The sequence below is a fragment of the Ambystoma mexicanum genome, chromosome 6p (assembly GCF_040938575.1).
Source record: "Ambystoma mexicanum isolate Mex_15411 chromosome 6p, UKY_AmexF1_1, whole genome shotgun sequence".
Classification (NCBI taxonomy): Eukaryota; Metazoa; Chordata; class Amphibia; order Caudata; family Ambystomatidae; genus Ambystoma; species Ambystoma mexicanum.
The window spans coordinates 44,578,591-44,604,672 of record NC_090935.1 but is presented as its reverse complement, the minus strand read 5'-3'; the positions used below and the strand labels follow the sequence as shown (position 1 = coordinate 44,604,672).

At 45.0% G+C, this 26,082-nt stretch overlaps 1 protein-coding gene and 1 long non-coding RNA gene across 2 annotated transcripts in view; one reads left to right on the top strand and one right to left on the bottom strand.

The window, feature by feature from the left end:
- LOC138511188 (killer cell lectin-like receptor subfamily B member 1B allele C) overlaps nucleotides 1-26,082 on the bottom strand; it is a 154,047-nt gene that overhangs the window by 17,022 nt on the left and 110,943 nt on the right. The window contains exons 4-5 of the mRNA XM_069626700.1: nucleotides 24,386-24,534; nucleotides 2,922-3,007 (exon numbers count right to left, since the gene is read on the bottom strand). Of these exons, the coding sequence (XP_069482801.1) occupies nucleotides 2,922-3,007; nucleotides 24,386-24,534 (235 nt within the window). The remainder of the gene's footprint in view (nucleotides 1-2,921; nucleotides 3,008-24,385; nucleotides 24,535-26,082) is intronic.
- Nucleotides 1-26,082, top strand: part of LOC138511189 (uncharacterized) — a 141,427-nt gene that overhangs the window by 7,134 nt on the left and 108,211 nt on the right. The gene's annotated exons all lie outside the window — the stretch shown is intronic.

The following is a 26,082-nucleotide window of genomic DNA, read 5'->3' as shown; positions in this document are numbered from 1 at the left end:
TGTTGCCAGTATACGCTTCGCTGTGTCTCCTGCACACGGAAGTTCCTGTCAGTGCCCATTTATTCAGTGGAAACTAAGAAAGGACGTGTGGTTTGATATGCACATAAAAATCACTATTTAATGTTACAATCTCATTGCTTTAAAAAAAAATACACATAAGCAATATTGCCATATTGAAAAATAGGGCGATGTAAGCAAAATGAAATAACAAAACACATATGTGTCTTTTTCTCGTACACTCACAGGGGGCATTCAAGTGTCCTCCATTATATGAAAGACCACCATCGGCTGACTGTAGAGAAGCACTGAGCACTGAATGGAGAAGGGCTTTCGGAAGGATTCAGCTATGCTGGCACAATGAAGAATAAGGAGCTTGCTTAAAGTCAGCCATCTTAGAACAGGACTGATAGGTCACAGATATCTCGGACAGAGTCCTCTTTCACTGCCTGACTGAGCCTAATCTAATGTGAGGCCTCAACTGCCACTGTAGATGTTGTTGTGTCCTCCGAGGACACCATAGGAAAGAGGGCGGGCCAAGAGGGAGGAGCTGTGGAGAAGGAAAGTGATAGAGGAGGAATAAAGAAGGAAGGTTGCAACCTTGGCTCCTGTCCTTTGTTCTCTGCATTCTGGAGTTCAAATTCAGCCCCAGGATCAAATGAACGGTCTCTTGCCACGTTGGGTCTAAGAATACATAAATCATGTTTGCAATTGGAAATTACACTGGGCGCTGACAGACAAAAGGCAGCATTTCATTTGCAACTGCCACATCAACATGCTGTTCCCTGAAATGATAAGGCCCAACACAAGAGGCCTACTTAGCATTGAATGCGTAACTTTGCAAAAGCAGAAACAAATATCATGGAAGTGTGTGTAGTTTGCAGCCTAAAACAATGAACACATGGAGACAAAACATCACTTGTCAAAGGAATGTGAATATATCCTGATGGAAAAATTATCATTGAGGGCAAGATGCAATTATAATAAAGACAAAAAGAAGGCCTCATGTGTGATGTAATTGTGACATTCAAAGTGCGAGTCTTGTGAATGCAGCACAGCTCTGGTCAGACCAAAATGACATTTCTCATGAGATTCGAAGGCCCAGGCAAGCCCTGCCTTCCCCCGTTATCAGAAATCTCTTTGAAGCTTCTGCAGAGCCATCTTTTGCTGGACTAAGGCTTTTTATGAGGTCAACTGCTGACCTCTGGGAAAAACAGAGGATTCATTTAATGGGTTGAACTCTGAACAATTCTTAAAAATAAAATCCAGGTCTGTGGTCAGATCAGAGATACTGATCACAGGCCTGTTCCTGTGGGATTTCCCACCATGAGAATGGATGATGGGGCAATTGGCTCTGCTTTTCAAGATAAGCAAACAGATCATCCATTAGCCTTTGACGGTGAAAGAATGTTGATGGACTTTAATGCAGGCTTCAGTCAACACAGAAAACAGATGTCCAGAGCCTATGTGGAGTGGAGAAATGAAACCTATGCATATATGGTAGAGGTTGCCATTAGTTTAGATCACGGGTGCAAAACATACATCCCGTGGGCCAGATGCAGGACTTCACAACATGATTTATGGCCCTACAGACCAAAAGAGTTCAAGAAAAAGGTGCAGCTGTGTGAAAAACCTGAGGGTTTTTCCCTTCTCACTCCCGGGGGAATATTCCAAACATGTGGACAGGGGCGGGCCATCGCTTTTGGATCCCAACCCTGGGGGTGGTCTAGCGAAGGAGGATCACCTGGGTGGAGGGTCCTCTGGGATTGGGGAGGGATTACCCAAAGGTGAGACATGATATTCCCCCTTTCTGAACACCCACCTACCCGGCATTCCCTCAGCCCACTGTAAACCAGACCCCTGTTTTTCCCTGAACTCTCCTTGTTTAAACCGTCATAATACCATCCATACGGAGAAGCTACATTCAGAGGGACTCTACTGTTTTCATGAATGTCCTGTTAACAAGGTCAGGCAAAGTCAGGCTCTGAAAGAACATTGTGGCCACCTGAAGCCTGTTAGTACTCCCCAGGTGTATAAAAGGAGTAACCACATGACACAAGGAGAACGAGTTGGAGCTGGAGAAGGAACCTGAGTCAGAGACCGAGCTAAGAGAATGTCGAGAAGGCCTGAGCACCGAGGGAGATTGGCAGAGAACGTAGCTCCGAGACACTGAGAGACGGTGGTTTTAGAGGCCCAGAGAGAGCGTGGCGAGTGAGCCATGTCTCAAAGGAGCCAGAAGGGGATGGCGTGGAAAGCTGCTCTCTAAAGAAAGAGTCCATGAAAAGGTGCTTGTTTCCATGGGCCAGAGAGGCCGCCCAGGAGTGTTGGAGCATCGGAGAGGTGAGCGAGGAGTCCCTGACCTCGACACAGATCAGTCGCAACAGCTATGCTGATCACAACCGGTGAGTTCAAAGTCAGAAGGGAACCCGATTGGTGAAAGTCTGAATTGGTTTCCAGAATGGCCATTGAATTATTTAGACTGAATAACCAGCTGGGTACTAAGGATAGATCCTGAGATTGGATTGCCAATTTCTCACATATTGAGGGTTTTCAATGATATTTGACCCATTCTCTGTCATCTTATACATTTATGAAGGTGCAAAGTTACATGCTGAAATGTCCTGCTAATGGGGTCTGACGATTTGATCTGTTACTTAGATGCGATCAGGTGCCATGAATGAAATCCTTAGCAATAGCATAAAGGAATTACTTATATGAAGCCTCTTTTCTAGGGTGTACTGGGTTGGTGGGCATTAATGGCTCAACAGTGCCCTGTGTGCATAATGGGACTTGTACACTCTAATTGATGACATCATTGGTGAAAGCTGATACTCTACAGCCACCCATCTTTTCTAGATGCACAGGAGCACAGCTTAAGGTGTCAGTCATTTACACTGTCATTTGGTGTTGTATCATTTACTTACATGAAACCTGTACTATTGTACCAGATGAAATTAGGTTTTTTGTACACGGCTCCAACCCACATAGGCTCAGATATATTCTGGAACACCTGAAAAACACAACATGAGACACGTTATTGTCATGGAGGGAGTCCAGTAGTGAGGTATGAAACACAGATGCAGATTTCTGTCAGGTGTTGGAGGGAAGGTTGGTATGAGATGGCGTAGACATAGTGGTATCATTTCACTTCTACTTGACATGCCTGAAAATAATCAAAGATCTGCTGTTTTGATTAGTCCAGTACCTGCAGTAAATAAAAAAAGATGTTGTGAAATCCGTGCCCTTCCTGATGCTGACCTCATCTCAATAAACGGCATCACCGTTCAGCCTGGACATTTCTATGTTAAATCTCACCCAACATGGTGGGAAGTCAAGGGGCTTGGGCCCTGACTTGTGTGGTCTTCCTAATCATCTGTAGCAGCTGAAAGTTTAATGTGTTGTGGAAGTCCAGTATGTATGCAGGGGTATTGAGTGCACATGATGGCTCTGGTCTCAAGATTGGCACAACATGCACTAAATACCAACAGGTAATCTTCATTGGCGAGTCTAGCTTATCCACATCAAACACGGTCAGGTCTATCCGGCATTGCGTCTTGAGGTGCTCCATCTCTAATCAATAGGATTGTAATGAGCCAAACTATTCGGTGACAAGAATTTCACGTATTTGATCTTTAGATGTCAAAGTTCCGTTTGGCTCTATAAAGAGTCCTATTCTGTCTTAATCGATCAACCTTGTTCGGTTGCAAATCGATGCGAGAGGCCAGCATAGTAGTCATTCTTAAGACAGTAGAAGACCCGCCATGCAGAGAGTCATATAGCTGCATAGAGGAAATAACAGTCTCATTTGCATGACGGCTTAATTTAGTACGGGCACTTCCTTCAATGCAAAAAAGGCATTCGACTGAGTGGCACCTGATGTTTGCTGCACTACCTGAAATGCTTTAGTTTAGTTTAGTTTATTATTTGATAATGCGCTCCCAACCCAGGGGTAGCCGGGCGCAACAGTAGCAAGAATACTTAAGCTTGGTTACATGACATAGTACATATTATGGATACTTTACAGTAGATTATTACAGTTTTTATTACAGTGTTAAACAGTATATATTGATAGGCAAACTTGGTAAACACAAGCCATAGTACACACTTGGGTACAGGGGCAGCTTTTAGAGGGAGTCCTTTGACCAGAGCCAGCTTTTTACATTGCTTCTGAATCTGGAATAAGGTTGATCAGCTCTTAGCGCAGTAGGGAGAGCATTCCAGGCAAGGGCAGCTCTGACAGGGAAGCTAGCTCCGCCTGAATTTGTTCGCCTGAATCTGGGAACTTCTAGTGCAAGATGGTTAGATGCTCTGGTATGGTGACTGGAGGATTTTCTGGTAAGTCTGGCTGAGATATACGGAGGTGCAGTGTTGTTCTGTCCTTTATAGGTGAGTGATAGCGTCTTGAGGAGGATTCTGTCACTAATTTTTAGCCAGTGTTGGTCTTTCCTGGTATTGGAGATGTGCACTCTGCGGGGTATGTCCAAGGCTGCTCTAAGAGCATTATTCTGCAATACTTGCAGTTTGTTTATGACTGGTTTATTGGCGCCAGCATAAAGGGCATTACAGTAGTCCCGCTTGGACATTACTAAAGCGTTGGCTAGAGCGATGCAGTTAGTTTTGGAGAGATAGGCTCTACATGCCCTTATTAGTTTCCACGTGTAGGCTGTAGATGATGCCAAGGAGTTAACTTGTTCTTTGAGAGATAGAGTGGAATCAAGGTAAAAGCCTAGTGGTTTTACCTCAGTTGCCACCTTGATTGTGTTGCCATCTATGTTAAATGCAGAATAGCTGGTACTGAGTTTTTTGAGGTTAGAGTCGGAGCCCAGGATCAGTATCTCTGTTTTATCGTCATTCAGGCAGAGGCCGTGTGAGGCCATCCATGCCTGAATGAGGAGGTAAATCTTGTTTACTAGCGCAGTGTCTTCAACAAAGTTGCCAGATTGTGGTATGAGGATCTGCGTATCGTCCGCGTTATTCTTTTAAGTTACCCCCAATCTGTCAAGTTTGTCGAATAGTGGCTTGGTAAAGATATTGTACATTTTAGGGGAGACACATGAACCTTGTGGGACGCCACAGGTGATATGTATTGGGTCCGCTGAGAACACTCTCATTGTACGGTTGGCTAGGAAGGTTTGAACCCAGGCTATAGCTTCACTTGAGAAATGGGCGGCCGATGCTAGATGCTTGAATAACACTGCATGGTCCACTAGGTCGAATGCCGCCGGTAAGAAGGAGGAGCATAGCTGTATTACCTTTATCCTTCAACTCGTCGATTTGAGTTTTGAGGGCAATTAAGGCTGTTTCAGTGCCATGTTGAGGTCTGAACCCTGATTGGCGTGTCCCTAGTAGTTGGTTTTCCTCCAGGTAGTTTTGGATCTGGAGGTAAGCTACTCTGTCAATGATTTTCAGGAGGAATGGGACCGTGGTAATGGGCCTATAATTAGTGGGGATGGCAGGATCGAGGGTCTGTTTTTTGAGGAGGGGCAGTACCCAGGATTCTTTGAGGTTGGTGGGTACCGTGTTAGTTCTAAAGGAGGCATTAATAAGCTTTGCAATAAAAGGTGCTAAGTCTCTAGATGCGTACTTGATGATTTGTGCTGGGCAACTGTCACCTTCACAATTTGAAGGTTTCAGAGAGGATATAACCTTTTCAGTTTCCAAAATGGATATGTTAATAAACCTGAAAGGATGGTGATTGTAGGGTTTGTTAGCTCTCGGGTATCTGTAGAGGTGGTGGTGTGCGTTCCGTTGGAACTTACACCACCTTGATTGGAACTCAAGGAAGCTTTTTTCTTGGCAATTTCGGTTTGTTAGGTACTTATTTTATTATCTAAGGCATTTTGGATGTTCATACACCATTGTTTGTCTTTAGGGATGTTGTCTATGGGAGCAATCGGATTTTCCATTTCTCGCAGGAAGGAGAAAGTTCTTTGGACTTCGAGTTAGCTTTACTAATTCTCTCGTTGAAAGTGTCTTTTTTGGTTTGGATTATCTCCTTCTTGTATTTATATGCAAAATTAGTGAGTAGAGTTTTGTTCTCATCTGAGGGCGTGTGCCTCCAAATGGCTTGGAGTTTACATTTTTGGATTCAAAGTTCTTTAAGGTGAGGGGTAAACCATGCGTTGAGGTGTGATTCTTGTTTACTTTTGCGTAGTTTGATAGGGGCAATCATATCCAAGGCATTGGACATAGTTTTGTTGAAAGTCTCAACTAGCATGTCTGGGTCAGGGTTGAAGGCACTGGTGGAGAGAGCTGGTAAGAGGAGTGGGAGTAGCTTTTCAGCACTAATTTCTTTTTTGCTTCTCGTAGGCAAGGGTGGTACTATTTCACGAGTAGCTAATTTAGGCTGTTCTATATTGGTTGAGAAGCAGATATGGTGGTGGTCAGTCCAAGTTTGAGGTGTGATGTTGGATATGGTAGTAGCGCAGTTGCGATTGGCTATCCAATCTAGTGTGCATCCTTTTATATGTGTAGGGGCCAAGACTTGTTGTGATAAGCCATGATCGACTAGAATAGATTGGATGGACTGGGCCTGTTTGTCCTCAGAATCGTTAAATCCCAGGTTGAAATCGCCTAGTAGTAGGAACTGGGTGGAGTCTTTAATGTTGTTAGTGAGGAGGCTAGAGAGGTCATCCTCAAAATTACCTAGAGGGCCTGGGGGTCTATACACAAGGAGGATAGTTAGTGTGCTATTGTTTGAGATAGGTAATTTGGCTGAGAGTAGTTTGCAGGAAGTCATTACTGGAGATGTGGTGAGTCTCGCAGCTAGCATGGTTTTCGCAATGAAAGCCAGGCCACCTCCTCTGGCTTTGGGCCGATCGACTCTGAGAATATTGTAGTTGTCTGGTATAGCAATCATGAGTGCGGGACCTGCGGCATCGTGGAGCCAGGTTTCAGAGACAGCCAGGAGATCTAGCTTATCCGTGGCGAGTATGTCCGCGATTTCTGTGTTATGTGCTATGAGGGATATAGCATTGATAAGGGCTCCTGATAGGGTGGGATTAGTGATATTTTTGGGATATGTTTAGGTTTGGTGTGTTTAGATCTCTTTAGGTTAAGATGAGGGTTAGTTAGTGTTTTGGGACATCTTTGAACAGTTGTGGTGATTGGGAGCCATAGTGGTAGATGTGAGGCCTGATGGTCTAGTTCTTTTGTTTTTTAGGTCGTAAAGTCATGGCAGCTTAGCTCTAAGTCGCATGTTTCTGTCCTGCAAGTTGCAAGGAGTAGAGTGTGTGTGAGCCATTGCGGCAGTAGTAGCTAGAATGGTCCAGAGTAGTGAATAGACTGAATATCTACTGTAGGTCTTGGAAGTGCGCATGTTGGAATGTTATAACCTAGGGCATCTAGAGATTGGTGTTAACTAGGCAAGCATGCCCTAGTGGCTAAGGTGCATACAGGCACGGTGGAAGACACCTAAGTTTGAGAGTCCCAGTGGATGCCTAAAATACATACATGCAGTAATGGCTAGGGTACATGCATACAGTAGTGACTAAGAGTACTAGCGTACACACAAGAGGCTAGGGTGCGCACAGGCACCGTAGATGACACTTAGGTTTGAGAGTCCCAGTGGATGCCTAAAATACATACATGCAGTAATGGCTAGGGTACATGCATACAGTAGTGACCAAGAGTACTAGCGTACACACAAGAGGCTAGGGTGCGTTCAGGCACGGTGGAAGACACCTAAGTTTGAGAGTCCCAGTGGATGCCTAAAATACATACATGCAGTAATGGCTAGGGTACATGCATACAGTAGTGACCAAGAGTACTAGCGTACACACAAGAGGCTAGGGTGCGTTCAGGCACAGTGGAAGATACCTAAGTTTGAGAGTCCCAGTGGATGCCTAAAATACATACATGCAGTAATGGCTAGGGTACATGCATACAGTAGTGACCAAGAGTACTAGCGTACACACAAGAGGCTAGGGTGCGTACAGGCACGGTGGAAGACACCTAAGTTTGAGAGTCCCAGTGGATGCCTAAAATACATACATGCAGTAATGGCTAGGGTACATGCATACAGTAGTGACCAAGAGTACTAGCGTACACACAAGAGGCTAGGGTGCGTTCAGGCACAGTGGAAGATACCTAAGTTTGAGAGTCCCAGTGGATGCCTAAAATACATACATGCAGTAATGGCTAGGGTACATGCATACAGTAGTGACCAAGAGTACTAGCGTACACACAAGAGGCTAGGGTGCGTACAGGCACGGTAGATGACACTTAGGTTTGAGAGTCCCAGTGGATGCCTAAAATACATATATGCAATAATGGCTAGGGTACATGCATACAGTAATGGCCACTTTAATACTTTCATTACTTTAATATAGTAATATAGGGTAGGTATTAAGTCCATATCTAATCTAATATGCCATTTGCTTTCGTTGCTTGGTGATGCCAGAAGGAAAATAGTGGCGAAGGATACGTTACTACAGTGACAGGTTTCTTTGACACAATTGGTTGGTGTCCAAATTGGAACAGGGACTTTCTTACACTGAAATGTTGCTTTTTTTTTAAAAGGTTGAAAGATGTGATTGGCTACAACATTTTGAGGACTTGACACAGTTGAAGAGTGATGCACCTATGCTGGTAGACAGATTTTATGATTTTAAGGCTACGCAAACTTATCTGCTCCTCTGCCCTTCTCCAGGCATGCGTAGATTTATGCTGCGGACCCGTATTAATTGACTCCCCTAGCTACCTTAACAATGCTATAAAGAAAAAAATGACCAGCAGAGTACTCAGATCGAATAATAAGGCACTATTAGAAATTCCGTGCCATAAAAGCGCCAAAGCAGGAGGAAGCAGTTTCAGAGTCCTGGCTTCCACCCTGTGGAACTCCCTACCACTCAGAATCAAAAATGAAGAAACTATTGCAAGCTTCAAAAAATCACTGAATGCATGGTTGTTCAACAATTACTGATTGACCAGGCCTTCCCACCTCCACCTTCATATTACAGATTCACCTCACTGACTTAATGACTATCCATGAACTATGCAAGACCTCATTGGAATTACTTTGTGTTTGTTTTCTTCTTTTACACTGTTTTTCTACGCTGTTTCTACAGTTTTTAAGAACCACTTGCCCTACTGTTATTCTAACTGTTACTGTAACATTGTACAAGAAATTTGATAAGCTGTCTGTAACCTCGCCGTGACGCCCAAGGGTCTGGGTGTGTACAAAATTAATTAATTAATTAAATAAATAAATAAATACAGGGATCTCGCTTGCTTATACTTAGAAAGACAGGCAGGGCTTTTAGAGAATACTAGTCAGCACACAAGGGGAAAGTCGGTTTTAGGATATTCAACACAGGGGCAATGTGAAAGAAAATGCAAATGGACATTCGTTTTAACCTCACTAGGGGGAAAAAGGAACAGAATAGGAACATCGTTTTTGGGACGTATAGCACAATTTCAATGGGAAAGAAAATGTAAATGGAATACGTTTCTACTAATGCTTACAAAGACAGGCAAGCTCTGGGAAATGGGGTAGCTTACAAAAGGTAAATCGGTTTTAGATTAGGATGACAGATGCAATGGGAAAATACAAATGCAGATGGAAATTCGTTTTTGAGGGCACAATTGAAACACAGGGACAAATTTGTTTTTCTGATCAAAATGAGGTTAATTCTTTTGGGCAACACTTTATGACAATACCAATTCACAAGGCACTGGGAGAAGGTGGTTGGTTTTGCATTCTAACCATACAAATCCAGTGAAATAAATATATTTGCTTACAAAAATATACTAAGGATTTACACAGACAAATGGGGGGTTTTCCAGTGGGGATTTGCTAAGATACACGGGCAAACAGGAGAATTCTTCAATGGGGAGAACACTAAAATGCACAAGCCATTGGGGGTTTTCAATGGGCAATTTTCAATGGGGGAAATATCGAATGCAATGCTACAAGAATACATTGAATGAAAATGAAAACTAAAGCTTGGGGTATTTCTACTTACAGGAGAGGTCTGGACTGAACATCAGGGAGCATCAGAGCACCACTGCTGGGACAGTCAAGGGGTCAGTCAAGGATTTCCTCTTTCCTCCAAGGGGTCCCAAGCCAGCTACTATGTCTCCTGGCTCCTTTGCAAGATTAGGCCTCACTGCTAGTGCTGGGATGGATCAGATTTTTGCAGCAGCTCCCCTCAGATGTTAGTGGGGAAAAGAAGTCCTGATCTGAGGTGGGGTGATTTATTTATAAGGCAAATGACATCACACATGTGTCATAGTTCCTGCAGCAGGGATTGGTTCTGTGTCACTAGTCCACTCCCATCTGTGTGCTGATAGGTCCAGAAAAAATGTGAGTGCTTTGGGACACCAGGGGAGGAGACCCCTCCATCATCTTCCTTCGACAGGGGCGAAGTTGGTCTGGTTCAGGGGCATAGAAATATCACTGCATGACAAGTGCCCTTAATCTCCATATTTTGACACACATGAAGGAACTTTTGGACACTATAGTTTCTTCGATTAATCACATAAGCCTTGTCTGGTGTCTGTGCTATGTACTGGTGCAAAGATACAGTTTGTCTTCATTTACTCCAGAATTATATCAATGAAAAATTGGCCCTTGGTTTACGGCATAATCATATTTTGCATGTATTCATCAACTTTTTATAGTTTTCAAATTCACACGAAGGGCCACATGACATTTTTATTAATAACTTTTGGTATGTTGGGCCCACACAAATCGTTTTGGATCACCAGAAGTGGCTAGCTGCCACCTTTTCAGAAATCCTACCATGACTATTGTGCAACAAATATTACCAATTTTAAAAGATGAAAACCATTTCTCCCATTTTACACAATGGACAGTCAAACCACTGCCTGAACCTGGCCCCCACCCTTGCCATGTGCCTGTTCCTGGCTGCGACGGTCAGGAGGGGTCCTGTGTTGAGATTAGCTTGCACATTCCAAGAGCTAATGGCCAGCTAATGCATGTTTTATTGCGGCCTAAGTGACCTGCATCATAAAAGCTGGGGAACAGAGCTGCCTTTATCTCGTCCACACCGCAAATTTGAACATTACAAGTATTTAAGTTGTATTTTTAAAGGAAGGCCCTCATGTTTGAAGTGAGCCAGGCCTAAATCCCCATGACAACATGGGCTTTGGAATTTAGTTTCACATTTGCAGAACTCACACGCAAAAAGAAACGAAACCAATGGCAAGATTACCTTTGAACTCACATTTTCACTTTAAAATGACTCTTGAAAGGCACACAATTTTAACATGGATAAATGTCCCTGCAAAGTTGTTCCCTGCGTACAGTGGTTACATGAGGGCATCATAATTACACCTTTAGGGACTTTTGGTGCACATCTGGCTGTGCAGAGTGTCACTTTAGAGGCAAAATCAAAACGTCATTTTGATTGATTTCAGCCGTGAAAGGCCTTCATTTACTACAGTTCAACATCCCCTTATAGATTCTGTACACTGTTGTTTCCTCGGTGATGGGTTCATGATAGTCAGAAACCAAGTTCATATTTGAAAGTCAAGCACACATTTTGATGAACATTAGTTTAAAGGTGAAAAAAACAGAATTATTCATTTTATTTAATGATCATGACAGACAGTGTTCTGCTTCACTGCAATTTCAGCACACAATGCTGACATCCCATTGAGGGTTCTGTGGACTGTGGTTTCTGAGAATGTTACTTCAGCTCTCCAATAATTTGGTAAACCTTGCCAGGTATCTTTCCCTTATGCCAGGCAGTTGGCATCTTTAAGTCTCTTGCTGTTTTGATGCCCAATTTCATTCTTTTTTACATTTCTTCCATAAGCCTCACGTCCCACATTATTTCAGCGCAGGCCTTTACTTAGGGGCATGTCCCCCACTGACTCTGGGCTTTTATTTATGGAATCCAGGGGCTATTTTACCCCACACAAACTACAAATACCAGAATTCATTTGGGACAGGCAATGATCACTGAGCCCACAAAGCTGGGGGCTCGGTGATCATTGCATCTTCCAAATAGATTCTGCTTTGATCGCACAGTGCGCTTTCTGATCAGTCACAGGATGTTTGTCCCTTGACGGACCTGGGGGTTCGCCTCAGGTATGTAAGCTGCTCTGTGCGAGCGCACTGCGCACACATGCTCTGTGTGCACAGTGTGTTTACACGGAGCAGATTGGCTTACCGAGGCAAGCCCTCAGGTTTGTAGAGGCTCTGCCTTGGCGCCTGCTGTGACATAGGGAGGGAGGCGTAGCCAGAAGAGCGCCCACCGCGCCAATGTGATGTGTGCGGCTCCGCCCCCCACTCTATTCCATAGCTCGACCAGTGCTTTGGTTTGGGTTTCCCAATTTATTTCTTTTTTCTTTTTTTACCGATATTGTGCCCTTGCAAGGGCCTATTTGGCGCTGAGGCTGGCCGGATCCCGAGATCCAGCCACACATCTGATGCCAGATCTCGGATCTGCAAAGAGCCGGCTCAATGACCAGTGCTGGATATTCTTCAAACATAAATAATAAGGGAGCACAGATTGCACTTTGTGGGGTTTGGAAAGAGGTAACCAAACACCTAAATGGAGAATGTGAAATGTGAAAAGAAATATGGAAAGAATTTGATCTTATGAAAATGACATTTTATATCATGAATTTTAGGATTTTGTATTATATGATACGTGGTTTTATAGGGAATTATGAAATTTGAAAATGTATTGTACTGTTTATTATCTCGAATATATTGTATTGTATTAACTGCTGGATATATTGTATTATTATTGTTTTATGAAATTGTATTTTAATTGTATGTGAAAAGTTTATATATAAACTAAATCACATTAAATAAAATAACAAAAATAATATAGGGTAGGCACTGCAAATATTGGTTGGCTTGTTTTATACTGTTCCAAGAGTGAAGCACAAAATGGGCTTAATAGTACCTGCAGAATGGGTGGTACAAAGACGTGCAAGATGCCCTTCATGCTTCATGCGGTTGTAATGATGCAGGGTGGTACAAAGAGGCGCAAGATGCCCTTCATGCTTCATGCGGTTGTAATGACGCAGGGTGGTACAAAGAGGCGCAAGATGCCCTTCATGCTTCATGTGGTTGTAATGACGCAGGGTGTTACAAAGAGGCGCACAATGCCCTTCCATGCTTAATGTGGTTGTAATGATGCAGGGCATTACAAATGGCACAAGATGCTCTTCATGCTTCATGCGGTTGTAATGACGCAGGGCGTTACTAAGAGGCGAAAGATGCCCTTCCATGCTTCATGTGGTTGTAATGACGCTGGGTGTTACAAAGAGGCGCAAGATGCCCTTCCATGCTTAATGTGGTTGTAATGATGCAGGGCATTACAAATGGCGCAAGATGCTCTTCATGCTTCATGCGGTTGTAATGACGCAGGGCGTTACTAAGAGGCGAAAGATGCCCTTCCATGCTTCATGTGGTTGTAATGACGCTGGGTGTTACAAAGAGGTGCAAGATGCCCTTCCATGCTTAATGTGGTTGTAATGATGCAGGGCATTACAAATGGCACAAGATGCTCTTCATGCTTCATGCGGTTGTAATGACGCAGGGCGTTACTAAGAGGCGAAAGATGCCCTTCCATGCTTCATGTGGTTGTAATGACGCTGGGTGTTACAAAGAGGCGCAAGATGCCCTTCCATGCTTCCTCTGGTTGTAATGACGCAGGGTGTTACAAAGAGGTGCAAGATGCTCTTCCATGCTTCATGTGGTTGTAATGACACAGGGTGTTACAAAGAGGTGCAAGAGCCTTCATGCTTCATGTGGTTGTAATGACGCAGGGCGTTACTAAGAGGCGAAAGATGCCCTTCCATGCTTCATGTGGTTGTAATGACGCAGGGTGTTACAAAGAGGTGCAAGATGCTCTTCCATGCTTCCTCTGGTTGTAATGACGCAGGGTGTTACAAAGAGGTGCAAGAGACCCTTCATGCTTCATGTGGTTGTAATGACGCAGGGCGTTACTAAGAGGCGAAAGATGCCCTTCCATGCTTCATGTGGTTGTAATGACGCAGGGTGTTACAAAGAGGTGCAAGATGCTCTTCCATGCTTCCTCTGGTTGTAATGACGCAGGGTGTTACAAAGAGGTGCAAGAGGCCCTTCATGCTTCATGTGGTTGTAATGACGCAGGGCGTTACTAAGAGGCAAAAGATGCCCTTCCATGCTTCATGTGGTTGTAATGACGCAGGGTGTTACAAAGAGGCACAAGATGCCCTTCCATGCTTCCTCTGGTTGTAATGACGCAGGGTGTTACAAAGAGGCGCAAGATGCCCTTCATGCTTCATGCAGTTATAATGACGCAGGGTGTTATAAAGAGGCGCAAGATGCCCTTCATGCTTCATGTGGTTGTAATGACGTATGGGCGTTACTAAGAGGCGAAAGATGCCCTTCCATGCTTCATGTGGTTGTTATGACGCAGGGTGTTACAAAGAGACGCAAGATGCACTTCCATGCTTCCTCTGGTTGTAATGACGCAGGGGGTTACAAAGAGGCACACGCTTCCCTTCCATGCGTCATGTGGTTGTAATGACGCAGGGTGTTGCGAAGAGGTGCAAGATGCCCTTCCATGCTTCATGTGGTTGTAATGACGCAGAGCGCTACAAAGAGGCACAAGGTGCCCTTCCATGCTTCATGTGGTTGTAATGATGCAGGGTGTTACAAAGAGGCGCACGATGCCTTTCCATGCTTCATGTGGTTGTAATGATGCTGGGTGGTACAAAGAGGCACAATATGTCCTTCCATGCTTCAAGTGGATGTAATGACACAGGGTGTTACAAAGAGAAGCAAGATGCCCTTCCATGCTTCATGTGGTTGTAATGACGCAGGGTGTTACAAAGAAGTGCAAGATGCACTTCCATGCTTCATGTGGTTGTAATGATACAGGGTGTTACAAAGAGGCGCAAGATGCTCTTCATGCTTCCTCTGGTTGTAATGACACAGGGTGTTACAAAGAGGCACAAGCTTCCCTTCCATGCTTCATGTGGTTGTACTGACGCCGGGTGTTACAAAGAGGCGCAAGATGCCCTTCCATGCTTCATGTGATTTTAATGACGCATGGCGTTACAACGATGCGCAAGATGCCCTTCTATGCGTCATGTGGTTGTAATGACACATGGCAGTACAAAGAGGTGCAAGATGCCCTTCCATGCGTCATGTGGTTGTAATGACGCAGGGTGTTGCGAAGAGGTGCAAGATGCCCTTCCATGCTTCACGTGGTTGTAATGACGCAGGGTGTTACAACGATGCGCAAGATGCCCTTCTATGCGTCATGTGGTTGTAATGGTGCTGGGTGTTACAAAGAGGCACAAGGTTCACTTCCATGCTTCATGTGGTTGTGATGATGCAGAGCGCTACAAATAGGCACAAGGTGCCCTTCCATGCTTCATGTGGTTGCAATGATGCAGGGTGTTACAAAGAGGCGCAAGATGCCTTTCCATGCTTCACGTGGTTGTAATGATGCTGGGTGGTACAAAGAGGCACAAGATGCCCTTCCATGCTTCATGTGGTTGTAATGACACAGGGTGTTACAAAGAGAAGCAAGATGCCCTTCCATGCTTCATGTGGTTGTAATGACGCAGGGTGTTACAAAGAAGTGCAAGATGCACTTCCATGCTTCATGTGGTTGTAATGATGCAGGGTTACAAAGAGGCGCAAGATGCTCTTCATGCTTCCTCTGGTTGTAATGACGCAGGGTGTTACAAAGAGGCACAATCTTCCCTTCCATGCTTCATGTGGTTGTAATGACGCAGGGTGTTACAAAGAGGCGCAAGATTCCCTTCCATGCTTCATGTGATTTTAATGACGCATGGCGTTACAACAATGCGCAAGATGCCCTTCTATTTTTCATGTGGTTGTAATGACGCATGGCAGTACAAAGAGTTGCAAGATGCCCTTCCATGCGTCATGTGGTTGTAATGACGCAGGGTGTTGCGAAGCGGTGCAAAATGCCCTTCCATGCTTCACGTGGTTGTAATGACACAGGGTGTTACAACGATGCGCAAGATGCCCTTCTATGCGTCATGTGGTTGTAATGACGCATGGCAGTACAAAGAGGTGCAAGATGCCCTTTCATGCTTCATCTGGTTGAAATGACGCAGCGCGCTACAAAGAGGCACAAGGTGCCCTTCCATGCTTCATGTGGTTGTAATGACGCAGGGCATTACAAAGAGGCGCAAGATGCCCTTCCATGCTTCATGTGGTTGTAATGATGCTGGGTGGTACAAAGAGGCACAAGATGTCCTTCCATGCTTCATGTGGTTGTAATGACACAGGGTGTTACAAAGAGAAGCAAGATGCCCTTCCATTCTTCATGTGGTTGTAATGATGCAGGGTGTTACAAAGAGGCGCAAGATGCTCTTCATGCTTCATGCGGTTGTAATGACACAGGGTGGTACAAAGAGGCACAAAATGCCCTTCCATGCTTCATGTGGTTGTAATGACACAGGGTGTTACAAAGAGGCACAAAATGCCCTTCCATGCTTCATGTGGTTGTAATGACACAGGGTGTTACAAAGAGGCGCAAGATGCCCTTCCATGCTTCATGTGGTTGGAATGACGCAGGGCTATAGCTTGTGGCTGATACACGTGAAGGACCCTGCAGAAGAAATGGGGCTTATGCGTGAAGCTGCTGAGAAATGTGGATTTCACTCTGGCGTGCGGATGAACTGGAGTAAATCCCCCATAGATCCGCTAGCCGGCCTGGCGGAGGGGACACTGCCCTGACTCCTCCTTAAAACAGAAACCTGTGTCACTCTGATACTTGGTGATTATCATCCCCGGGGGCTGCTAAAGGTCCCTGTCATGCTAATATCCTTAATGTACTGGATGGGCTTAAAAGCCCAAGAAGCTTTGGACCACACTCTGCTTTCCACTAATGCTGCAGAAATCCCTCTATATTTGCTCGCCAATCGATTCGAGGATTGTGAGCTACCAACCATGGCATTCCCAAAATCAACCGGATCATCATTTTGTGAGCTTAACTTGTCTGGAATTTAAGGGAAGTGGTGTGGTGTATTAAGAGTGTGATTTTTAAACTGCTTATAATAGTGTAATGTTATACAACTGAAGAGTGAAATAAACGTATATTCTTTTACTTGAAAACCTTGAGTCAGTGTTTGCCTGAATCATAGTAATTGCTGTCCTTTGTGTAACTATTTGATACTGCTCACTTACTCTTGAGATACGTCTGGCTGCTCAGCCATCGCTACCACTTTACTGTGTAGTACAGGCTTGTACCAAAGGTGAATTTGTACTGTCACTTGAAGTCTTAATTGTGTGTGGTGTTCCTAAAGGGTACTGCATATAATTCTGCCTAACAAGGAGTTGCGGGTTTTACACTAAATAGGCTCACACTTTGGGGTACAGCTGTGGATGTTGGCATCAGTGGGCTGGGAGTTAACTGCCCCAATGTGTCCCAGATGTACTGGAAAATATTTGGGCCCTGGCACATATGTTTTACAGATTAAGCACTGGGGCTACGTCTGGCACACTGGGAGATGTGGGGACGTACCACCTGGAAGGACATATTTGAGATAGGCCAGTTACCACTATTCTAGCCCCTTAGAATCTGGCATGGTTTTCTAGCGGGAAACGCCCTTGCACCCGCCTGATTGGAAAAGCTTGAGACTCTGGCTGACATTGCCAGAGGAACCAGCAGACACTCTCTAGCGAACGGCTCACTTTGACTCGGGGAAATGAAGGTAGAGAGATTACCACTTCATATAAGGCACTCTAGGCAACTGTCCATACGGGCATATCCGAGAGTCAGACTCGGGCCGCAAGTGGACAACGTCTAATAGACAAGAACCTGTGTACATGTATGTAAAGTTGCAAAATGTACTGTTATATTTTCATTAATGAACACATTCTTTCAAATATATTGCTGCGTTAGCAGATTAAATCTCCTGTAAGCACTTGCGGCTGATAACCATCACAGCCATGGATGCAATGAGAATGATGCTCACTCTACGAAAGTACAGACCCGTACAGAAATGGGGTGCTATTGTGGGAGGGGACTTCAACTGCATACTCAACCCCAAATTGGACAGGTCTGATGACAAGTTCAGAAGACCTGCAGCACCAGCAAAAGTCCTAAATAACCTCCTACAGTCCTTTAGCCTGGGTGACATTTGGAGGACGCTTCACCCATCAGGTAGAGATTTTTCGCATCATTCCACTCCACACAAAGTTTACACAAGGTTAGATTATTTATTCACGGGAGAGGAATACATAAGAGAATTCAAGGAAGCAGAATATAAAACCAGAGTATGGTCAGATCATGCCCCATTAGTACTCAAGTGGGTAATAACAGCACCTAGACCGGCTATACCACCCTGGTGGCTACGCAGCTAAACCTTGTTGGACTCGGCGTTCAAAGAGCATATGCGGAAACGGAGGAATTTCTCAAGATTAAGGAGGGCAGTGTCAGTTCAGTAGGACCAGTATGGGAAACATTTAAAGGGGTGAGCAGGGGAGCGATGATAGCCCAAGCAGGAGGGGTGCGCAAAGTCATCACCACAGAACTGAAGAAAACTGAACTAGAACTAGCAGAGGTAGAGAAAAGGAACTGTGCGGGGGAGGAGAATTGGGCCGAGAAAATCAGATTAAGACACGAGTGCATAACAAAACGGGACAGGTTGGGTGAATTCAGCTATGCGAAGCATTTAGAAAAACACATGCAGAAGGGGATAAACCAGGCAAATTGTTGGCATGGCTATGCAAGAATGATAGTAAGAAAATGGCAACACACCGTCTCGAACAAAGAGGGTACGGTGTACAATACACAAAGGGAGGTGCACAATACATTCTATGGATATTACAGTGAGCTGTATGAAGACGTCAGAGAGGCGAGAAGTGGCATAACACACGAAGCACTAGACCTCATAATCCTACCGCAACTAGTGTCAGAGAAAGCGCAGATGTTAGAAGAACCTTTAACGTCTGAAGAGGTGCTGGCCATAATTAGAAAGCTGCCCTCAGGGAAAACACCATGCACGAACGGGCTGACGGGTCAATTCTACAAGGAATACGTGGGCAGGTCGTGCTGAGAGTATACATGGAGTCGTTCCAAACAGGGACGCTCCCAGGTAACATGACAGAAGCTGTAATCATTCCCCTCCCTAAACCTAATAAGGACACATTGGACTGTGGCTCATACAGGCCACTGTCCGTATTGAATCTGGATAACAAAATCCTCACAGCACGACTGGCGAATAGGCTCAGGAGAGTAATAACCGAACTAATACACCCTGGTCAAACGGGTTATGTCCAGGAAGGAATATTTCCGGGAATCTACGTAGATTACATCATGTAATAACCAGCACAAAAGGTTGGGGTGAGTACTGTGCAGTGGCTTCACTAGACGCAACGAAAGCGTTTGATTCCGTCCACTGGGATTGGCTATACGCGACAATGGTGAAATTAGGCGTTGGCAAAAGTATATGCTGTGGATTAAACTGATTTACATTAAACTGATGGCGGGGTTCAAAACGGGTGGCATCTACTCTGAGAAATGGGAATTGCAGAAAGGAACCAGGCAGGGATGCTCTATATTATAGCAATGGAACCAATAGCAGCATCACTGAGGCAAGAATACCAAGAGGCAGGAGTCAGGATAGATGACTGGAGGCAAGTAGTATCTACGTATGCGGACGGCTCTCTGCTGCATTTACAAAAAAAACAGGATAATCTCCAAAACATATTAGAAGTACTAGATAACTTTAGCGTGTTGTCTGGAATTACGATTAACAAGAACAAATCCTGTCTATTCCCGCTAGTCAAACTCGCTACAGTGGGCAGCGCGGAGCTACCAAGATTAGCACCTCCGTGGAAGACAGACACCTCCAGATATCTAGGCCTAGATATATATCACATCCCCAAACTGGAACACTCATTCAACACCGTAAAAGCGCTGGAGGGACAGATAAACTCGATGACATTTTGGGGGAAGCTGCCATTGTTGGTAATGGAGAGAGCAGCACTATTGAAAATGGTTGCGCTGCCTAAAATCCTGCACTGCTTTGGGAATATCCCCTACAATATACCTAAACCATTCTTTACCAAACTAGAAAAAGAGTGCAGAGGTTTCTTATGGCAAGGTTGCAGACAGAGTGGTGCTGAGCACCCTACAAAGGCCCTATGAAAAGGGAGGGCTGAGAAACGCGAATTTTGAACTATACTGCCTAGCAAGCCAGATGTAGTACGTAGTTGACTGGCTAGCAGATGATCCCACAATGGACAGTACTCCTACAGCCAGCAATGCAACAACTACACTTAAAAGAAGTATTATGGGTGACACAAAAAGAACCACAAGAATACCCACACTTGGTAAAATTGGGTACACAGATATGGCGTAGAACCTGTAAAAAACACAAGATTAAAGACCCCTTATCGCCACGTATACCTCTGGCGGCGGTGATGACAGATAACGGGGGACTGAGCGCCAATGTGCGACTTAACTGGGAGACCCGTGGGATCATAACAATAGGAGATTTGAGGAGGCAAGGTTCCTTATTGAGTTTTAATGACTTACAGGACATAACAGGAATCCCCAGAGGGCAATACCTCCTACACCAGCCCATTGTGAACACGATTAGGAAGAGACACCCACCAATAGGAGGTGCCATGATAGAATGTGACGAAGTGGAAACAATGATGAATATCTCAGAGGGCGGGCATGCCATCTCGAGATTATATGATGTGCTTATAGAAAACCACTCAAGAAGCGAACTGCGAGCCAGGGCGAGATGGGAAACCGACCTAGGCAAGACTTCCACGGACAAGGAATGGCAGAAAGCATCAGACTATCACAAGAAGGTCTCCAGAAATGCTAGATTTCAGCTATTACAAATGTATATAACACAGAGAGCGAACCTACCACCGGGGACAATAACTGGATTCAAAGGAGCGAACAGGCAAAGCTGCCCAAAATGTAAGATAGAAAAGGCAGGAATGCTACATATGTTTTGGGAATGTACTGTCATAGTAAAGTTCTGAAGGGATATTGCACAGAAACTATCCAGAGGGCACATAGAACTAGATGTCCAATCCCCAGAGGCATGTACATTGGGGCTCTTCCCGAGGAGCAAGAACAGAAAAGCGCTGGGGAAGCTGAAAGACCAAGCATTTGTACTGGCCAAACGCTGCATAGCAATGGAATGGAAATCAGAGAAGGGCCCGGTAGCAGAAAGGTGGTGGAAAGACCTGCACAAATGGACAATAGATGAGACAGTGGTGTGGAAGCAAGCGATTAGTGGCCAGAACCAAGAACCTAGTGAAGACATAATGCGATGAACAGAGCTAACACTAGCCCTGTTCAGAACAGAACAGGATAAGACGTAAAAGAGACACTCGAAATGGGCGCAGAGGTCTATGGGAGGTATGCAAAGCATGGAGCGATGCCAAAACAGATTACTACAGTCTGGCTAGTGCAGAGGTATCATAGGAGACACGTGGTATGGAAGCGATACTGAAATGTGATCCTATGCAGAGTTGTGATATGTGAACACCTATCTCTTGTTGTTATAAAATGGAATAAAAATACATGACAAAAACTGTACAATGGATAACATTAAAACCTTCCTGTGCTATCATAACAAACACAAAACAAAAAACTCTGAAGGTAACAGAAGATAAGGGCAGACGGTCCTTCCTAGACTTTGGGGTTTATATCATGTGACCCGGTCTCATATTTCATTGTTCAGGTAGGAAGAGTGACTAAAAATGGGCTATGATGGGCCAAGCAGTTGCTGATGCTTCACTGGCTGGGAGTTCTATGGCCTGTGGAGGGACATGCCTAATGATATGTATGCTTGAATGAGTGACTGCCTCATGGGCTGGGAGTTAAATGGCCTGAGGAGGGACATGCCTAATGATATGTATGCTAGAGGAGTGACTGGCTCACTGGCTGAGAGTTCTCTGGCTTCAGGAGGGACACACCTAATCATATGTTTGCTAGAAGAGTGACTGGCTCACTGGCTGGAAGTTCTATGTCCTGAGGAGGGACATGCCTAATGTTATGGATGGTAGACGAGTGACTAGCTCACTTGGTTGGGGTTCTATGGCCTGAGAAGGGACATGCCTAATGATATGCATGCTAGAAGAGTGACTGGCTCACTGGCTGGGGATTCTATTGCCTGAGGAGGGACATGCCTAATGATATTAATGCTTGAAGAGTGACTGCCTCATGGCCTGGGAGTTAAATGGCCTGAAGAGGGACATGCATAATGATATGTATGCTAGAAGAGTGACTGGCTCACTGGCTGGGAGTTCTATGTCATGAGGAGGGACATGCCTAATGATATGTATGCTAGAAGAGTGACTGGCTCACTGGCTGGGGGTTCTATGGCCCGAGGAGGGACATGCCTAATGATATGTATGCTAGAAGAGTGGCTGTCTCACTGGTAAGCAGATAGAACCATTTGGTCAACAAGCTCCAAATCACTACTTTTCCCTTCCCATTAACTTCAATACATTGCAACCCCAATTTCACCCAGCTCAGATGGGGCCATCCTTCAATAAAAGGAAAGTGTGAAGTTGTGGAAAGTTGGGAGATCTGTTTGTGGCGGGGATGGGGCTGAAGTCCTTTCAGAGATGCAAGGAAAAATATAATCTTATATAGTGGAACATGTTGGCATCCTTCCAACTCAGACACTGGGTTCTGGATCCTCTGAATAAAGTGTGCAGACTGCAGGGAACTTGAAGCATTAGATAAATTGGTATTAACTGATACTGGCACTTCACAACTGATAACACCCACGTATCGGTCCAATAAGATCCCCAAAGGTCTCCCTTGCAGCAGATATGCATCCCACTGGGATGAAGAAGTGGTGAGGTGAGCATGTGGGATTTGCCCCTGATACCATACACATGATTCACAAAGCATAGAACGGGAATCTGTGGCTGCCTGGAGAATCTTAAATGATGCTAATGTGAACATCTGATGCACAACAATTTGCTCCAGGGCATCTCAAAGATGTTCCAGGAATTGCCAGATTTACTCCAGTTTTATACTTTGTGAATCATGTACTTGGTAGCAGGAGCACATCACAGATGGTCAGGGCAGCTCCGGATTTGCTCCGGTTTTATACTTTGTGAATCATGTATCTGGTAGCAGGAGCACATCAGAGATAGGGCATTTTCTGATTTGCTCCAGTTTTATAATTTGCGAATCATGCATATTGTAGCAGGATGTTACGCGCAGCCTGGCGCCTCCCCTCAGACCACTTACCTTGCTTCGCTGGTGCTACTCGCTGCCTCCCTGGTCCCCGCCTGCAGCGGCTGACGTTGCAGTCTTTCATCCCGCTCTCCATGGAGGCTGCTCCACAGGTCACCGTGACCATGGGCACTTCTCTGGCGGATCACTGGTGCCCTGCAGCAATGTTGCCGGCTTCTCAATTGTCCTACAGCATTTGCTGTGAACTTTGACTCCCTGGATTTTGTGTCTTGACCCTCTGCTTTGCTGGGAAACCTCGTCTCTCGATCTCCCTTGGATTGTGGTACTTCTGGAACACTTTTGGTTGGCTTCTTTTGGTTTTTACTTGGACATTTGGGATTTCGTCTCTGCTACCCTGGATTGTACTTTGGTTTGGATTTGATTCGCGACTAATGCATGCACTTTAGGACGGTCCCTGGACCTACGGTTCCTCTCCTAATTTCCCTTGTCCTTTCCCTTTTGTGCCCTTGTGCTGCCTGGGATAGCCCTGCCTTTAGTTGCGGCCTCGTTGCGTTCGGGACTAGTTTTCTCCTCCATTGGCCCATTTCCTGGAACTCCGCCCCGACTTCCTTTCGCCTGTGCAGGTACGTCCATTTCTGTACCTTGTGTTTTTTGGGTTCTCTTCCCTGTCTTTTGCTTAACTCCAGTCTGTTTCTTTGCAGCTGGGCTGGTCCTTGCCAGTACTCCTGTTTTGGTTTCCTTTTGGTTCATTGGCTGGTCAGGGTGCTTATCTTTGCCTCCTCTGGCTGGAACATGGGTATTGTTGGCCTGGAATGTGTTCGGAACACAGGAGCCCATCTGAGATGGTCAGGACCTTTCCTGATTTGCTCCATTGCTAATCTTAGTGAATCAGACTCTATGCCTTTAAAATATAAAGGGGTGGAGACAGGGTGTGGTAAAGGGGGGCAGGTGCATTTGCTTGGTGGGGCCTAGAACCGAAAATACATCACTGAGGCTGTGGTTGTGCTCTTTCCAGCACCTATACTGCGGCAACACAATGATGCTCTAAAGATCACCATCCCTTGCACAACACACACAACAAGGGGCACAGTGGATATTTAACATACCTGCTCCCACATCGATGCCGTGAGTGTGTGTGCGTGTGTATAGGCACAAGCCCAGACAGTATGATCACTCTACAGCATTATATCCCCACATGAAAGGAACACATGCCCAGCATGGCATGTCTACAAAGGAATACACGTCACCTGGTCAGTTTGTCTCTTAATGATGGCCAGGTGAGCACCTCTGGCAAAGCAGTCAAACAGGCTGGAGCTCCAGTCTTTACTTTCCAAAGACGTGTAATAACATGTCCCATTTGCCAATGTCCAGCCCCCCGGACAGTACCAATGCAGTCCTAAAAGCAAAAGAAAATGCAATTAAATTTTCAGCACACAATAATCAGACAAGACAATCTGTAAAAACAAATGTTGTTCCCACAAAACCTATCGGCTTCCTGCTTTAAAGATTTAGCTGTGTGAGAGTATATGGCAGGGGCATCTTGCATAAGGAGTCTGACTGGTTGCCAGAAGGACTACAGCTGCCTTATAGATACACAATCCACGTTGTCGTGCAGAGAGAGTCAGCAGAGATGAAGAGCCTTGACACCATACACAAATCACAGAGTTGCACAGTGGGCCGGATCTCCACAGGCAGATCCCATCTCAAGACCACAAAATGTCCACAGCAAGTGTCCCTGGAAACACTCAACCCGCAACACACACCAAACCCACACACATCTTTGCTACAGTGCAGCAAGCAACACATTGCAATTCATGGCACCATTCATCAATTTCATCTCCATCCTCTTGATGAAAATGGACACACTCTTTCTGATATGAGATTGAAACATATGGATGTGCTTCTAAAGATTGCACTGTCATCGAGGGACACATCCAAACCCTGGAGCTGGTTGCCCACTTCTGGAAATAATCCTTCAGGAGAGAACACAATGGCTGGCGAATCAGCTGACTCAGAGCTCCGAGTCAGATGGCAGAGCTCATTGCCAGCCTTTAGCAATAATCCAACAACAGAGAAAACAATGGCTGGTTCATTGGGTAACGCAACGCTCTAAAGCAGACATTCAGGTGACAGAGCCAAACTGCAGAGCTCATTGCCAGCCTTTAGCAATAATCCATCTGCATAGAAAACAATGGCTGGTTCATTGGGTCACACTCACACAGCGCTCTAAAGCAGACATTCAGGTGACAGAGCCAAACTGCAAAGCTCATTGCCGGACTCCAGAAAGAATCCATCATCAGAGAAAACAATGGCTGGTTCATTGGGTCACATAGCGCTCTAAAGCAGACATTCAGGTGACCGAGCCAAACTGCAAAGCTCATTGCCGGACTCCAGAAAGAATCCATGGTAGTGGGACTATTGCACGACCAAAAACTGTTCACATTCATTTTGTTAGTTTCTTTCTCAAATCTTACCACCAAAATGTCAGTCAGTCATTTGGCTTTTCTTCGGTATTGGCCTTCAAGCATAACAACATATACAAAATACAGATTGATAAAACAGATGAAAAACATACAATGAATATGAAAAGATTCATATGACCATAAAAATACAGACTTTAAATATAAAATAGCAACCAACAATGCAAAATTCAGAAGACAAAAAAACAGGACCGGAGAAGGTTCAACTTCATAATCTCCCTTTTACCCGCTGGCCCCAATCTTAATATCACCTTGTTTCAAAGCTTTGCTTCTCTGCAGCCGTGCTCTATAAATGGAACGTGAGGTTCCAAAAATAACATTTAAAAGAAGGCACTGGCTTTAAAACATCAACGCAGGTCCTTTAGTATTGGCCTCTGATACAACCACCTGAGGCGGGAAGTTTGCGCGCAAATTAACATAAAACGATCCAAATAGGGGGCACTGCGCAATTTCGTCATCCCTCC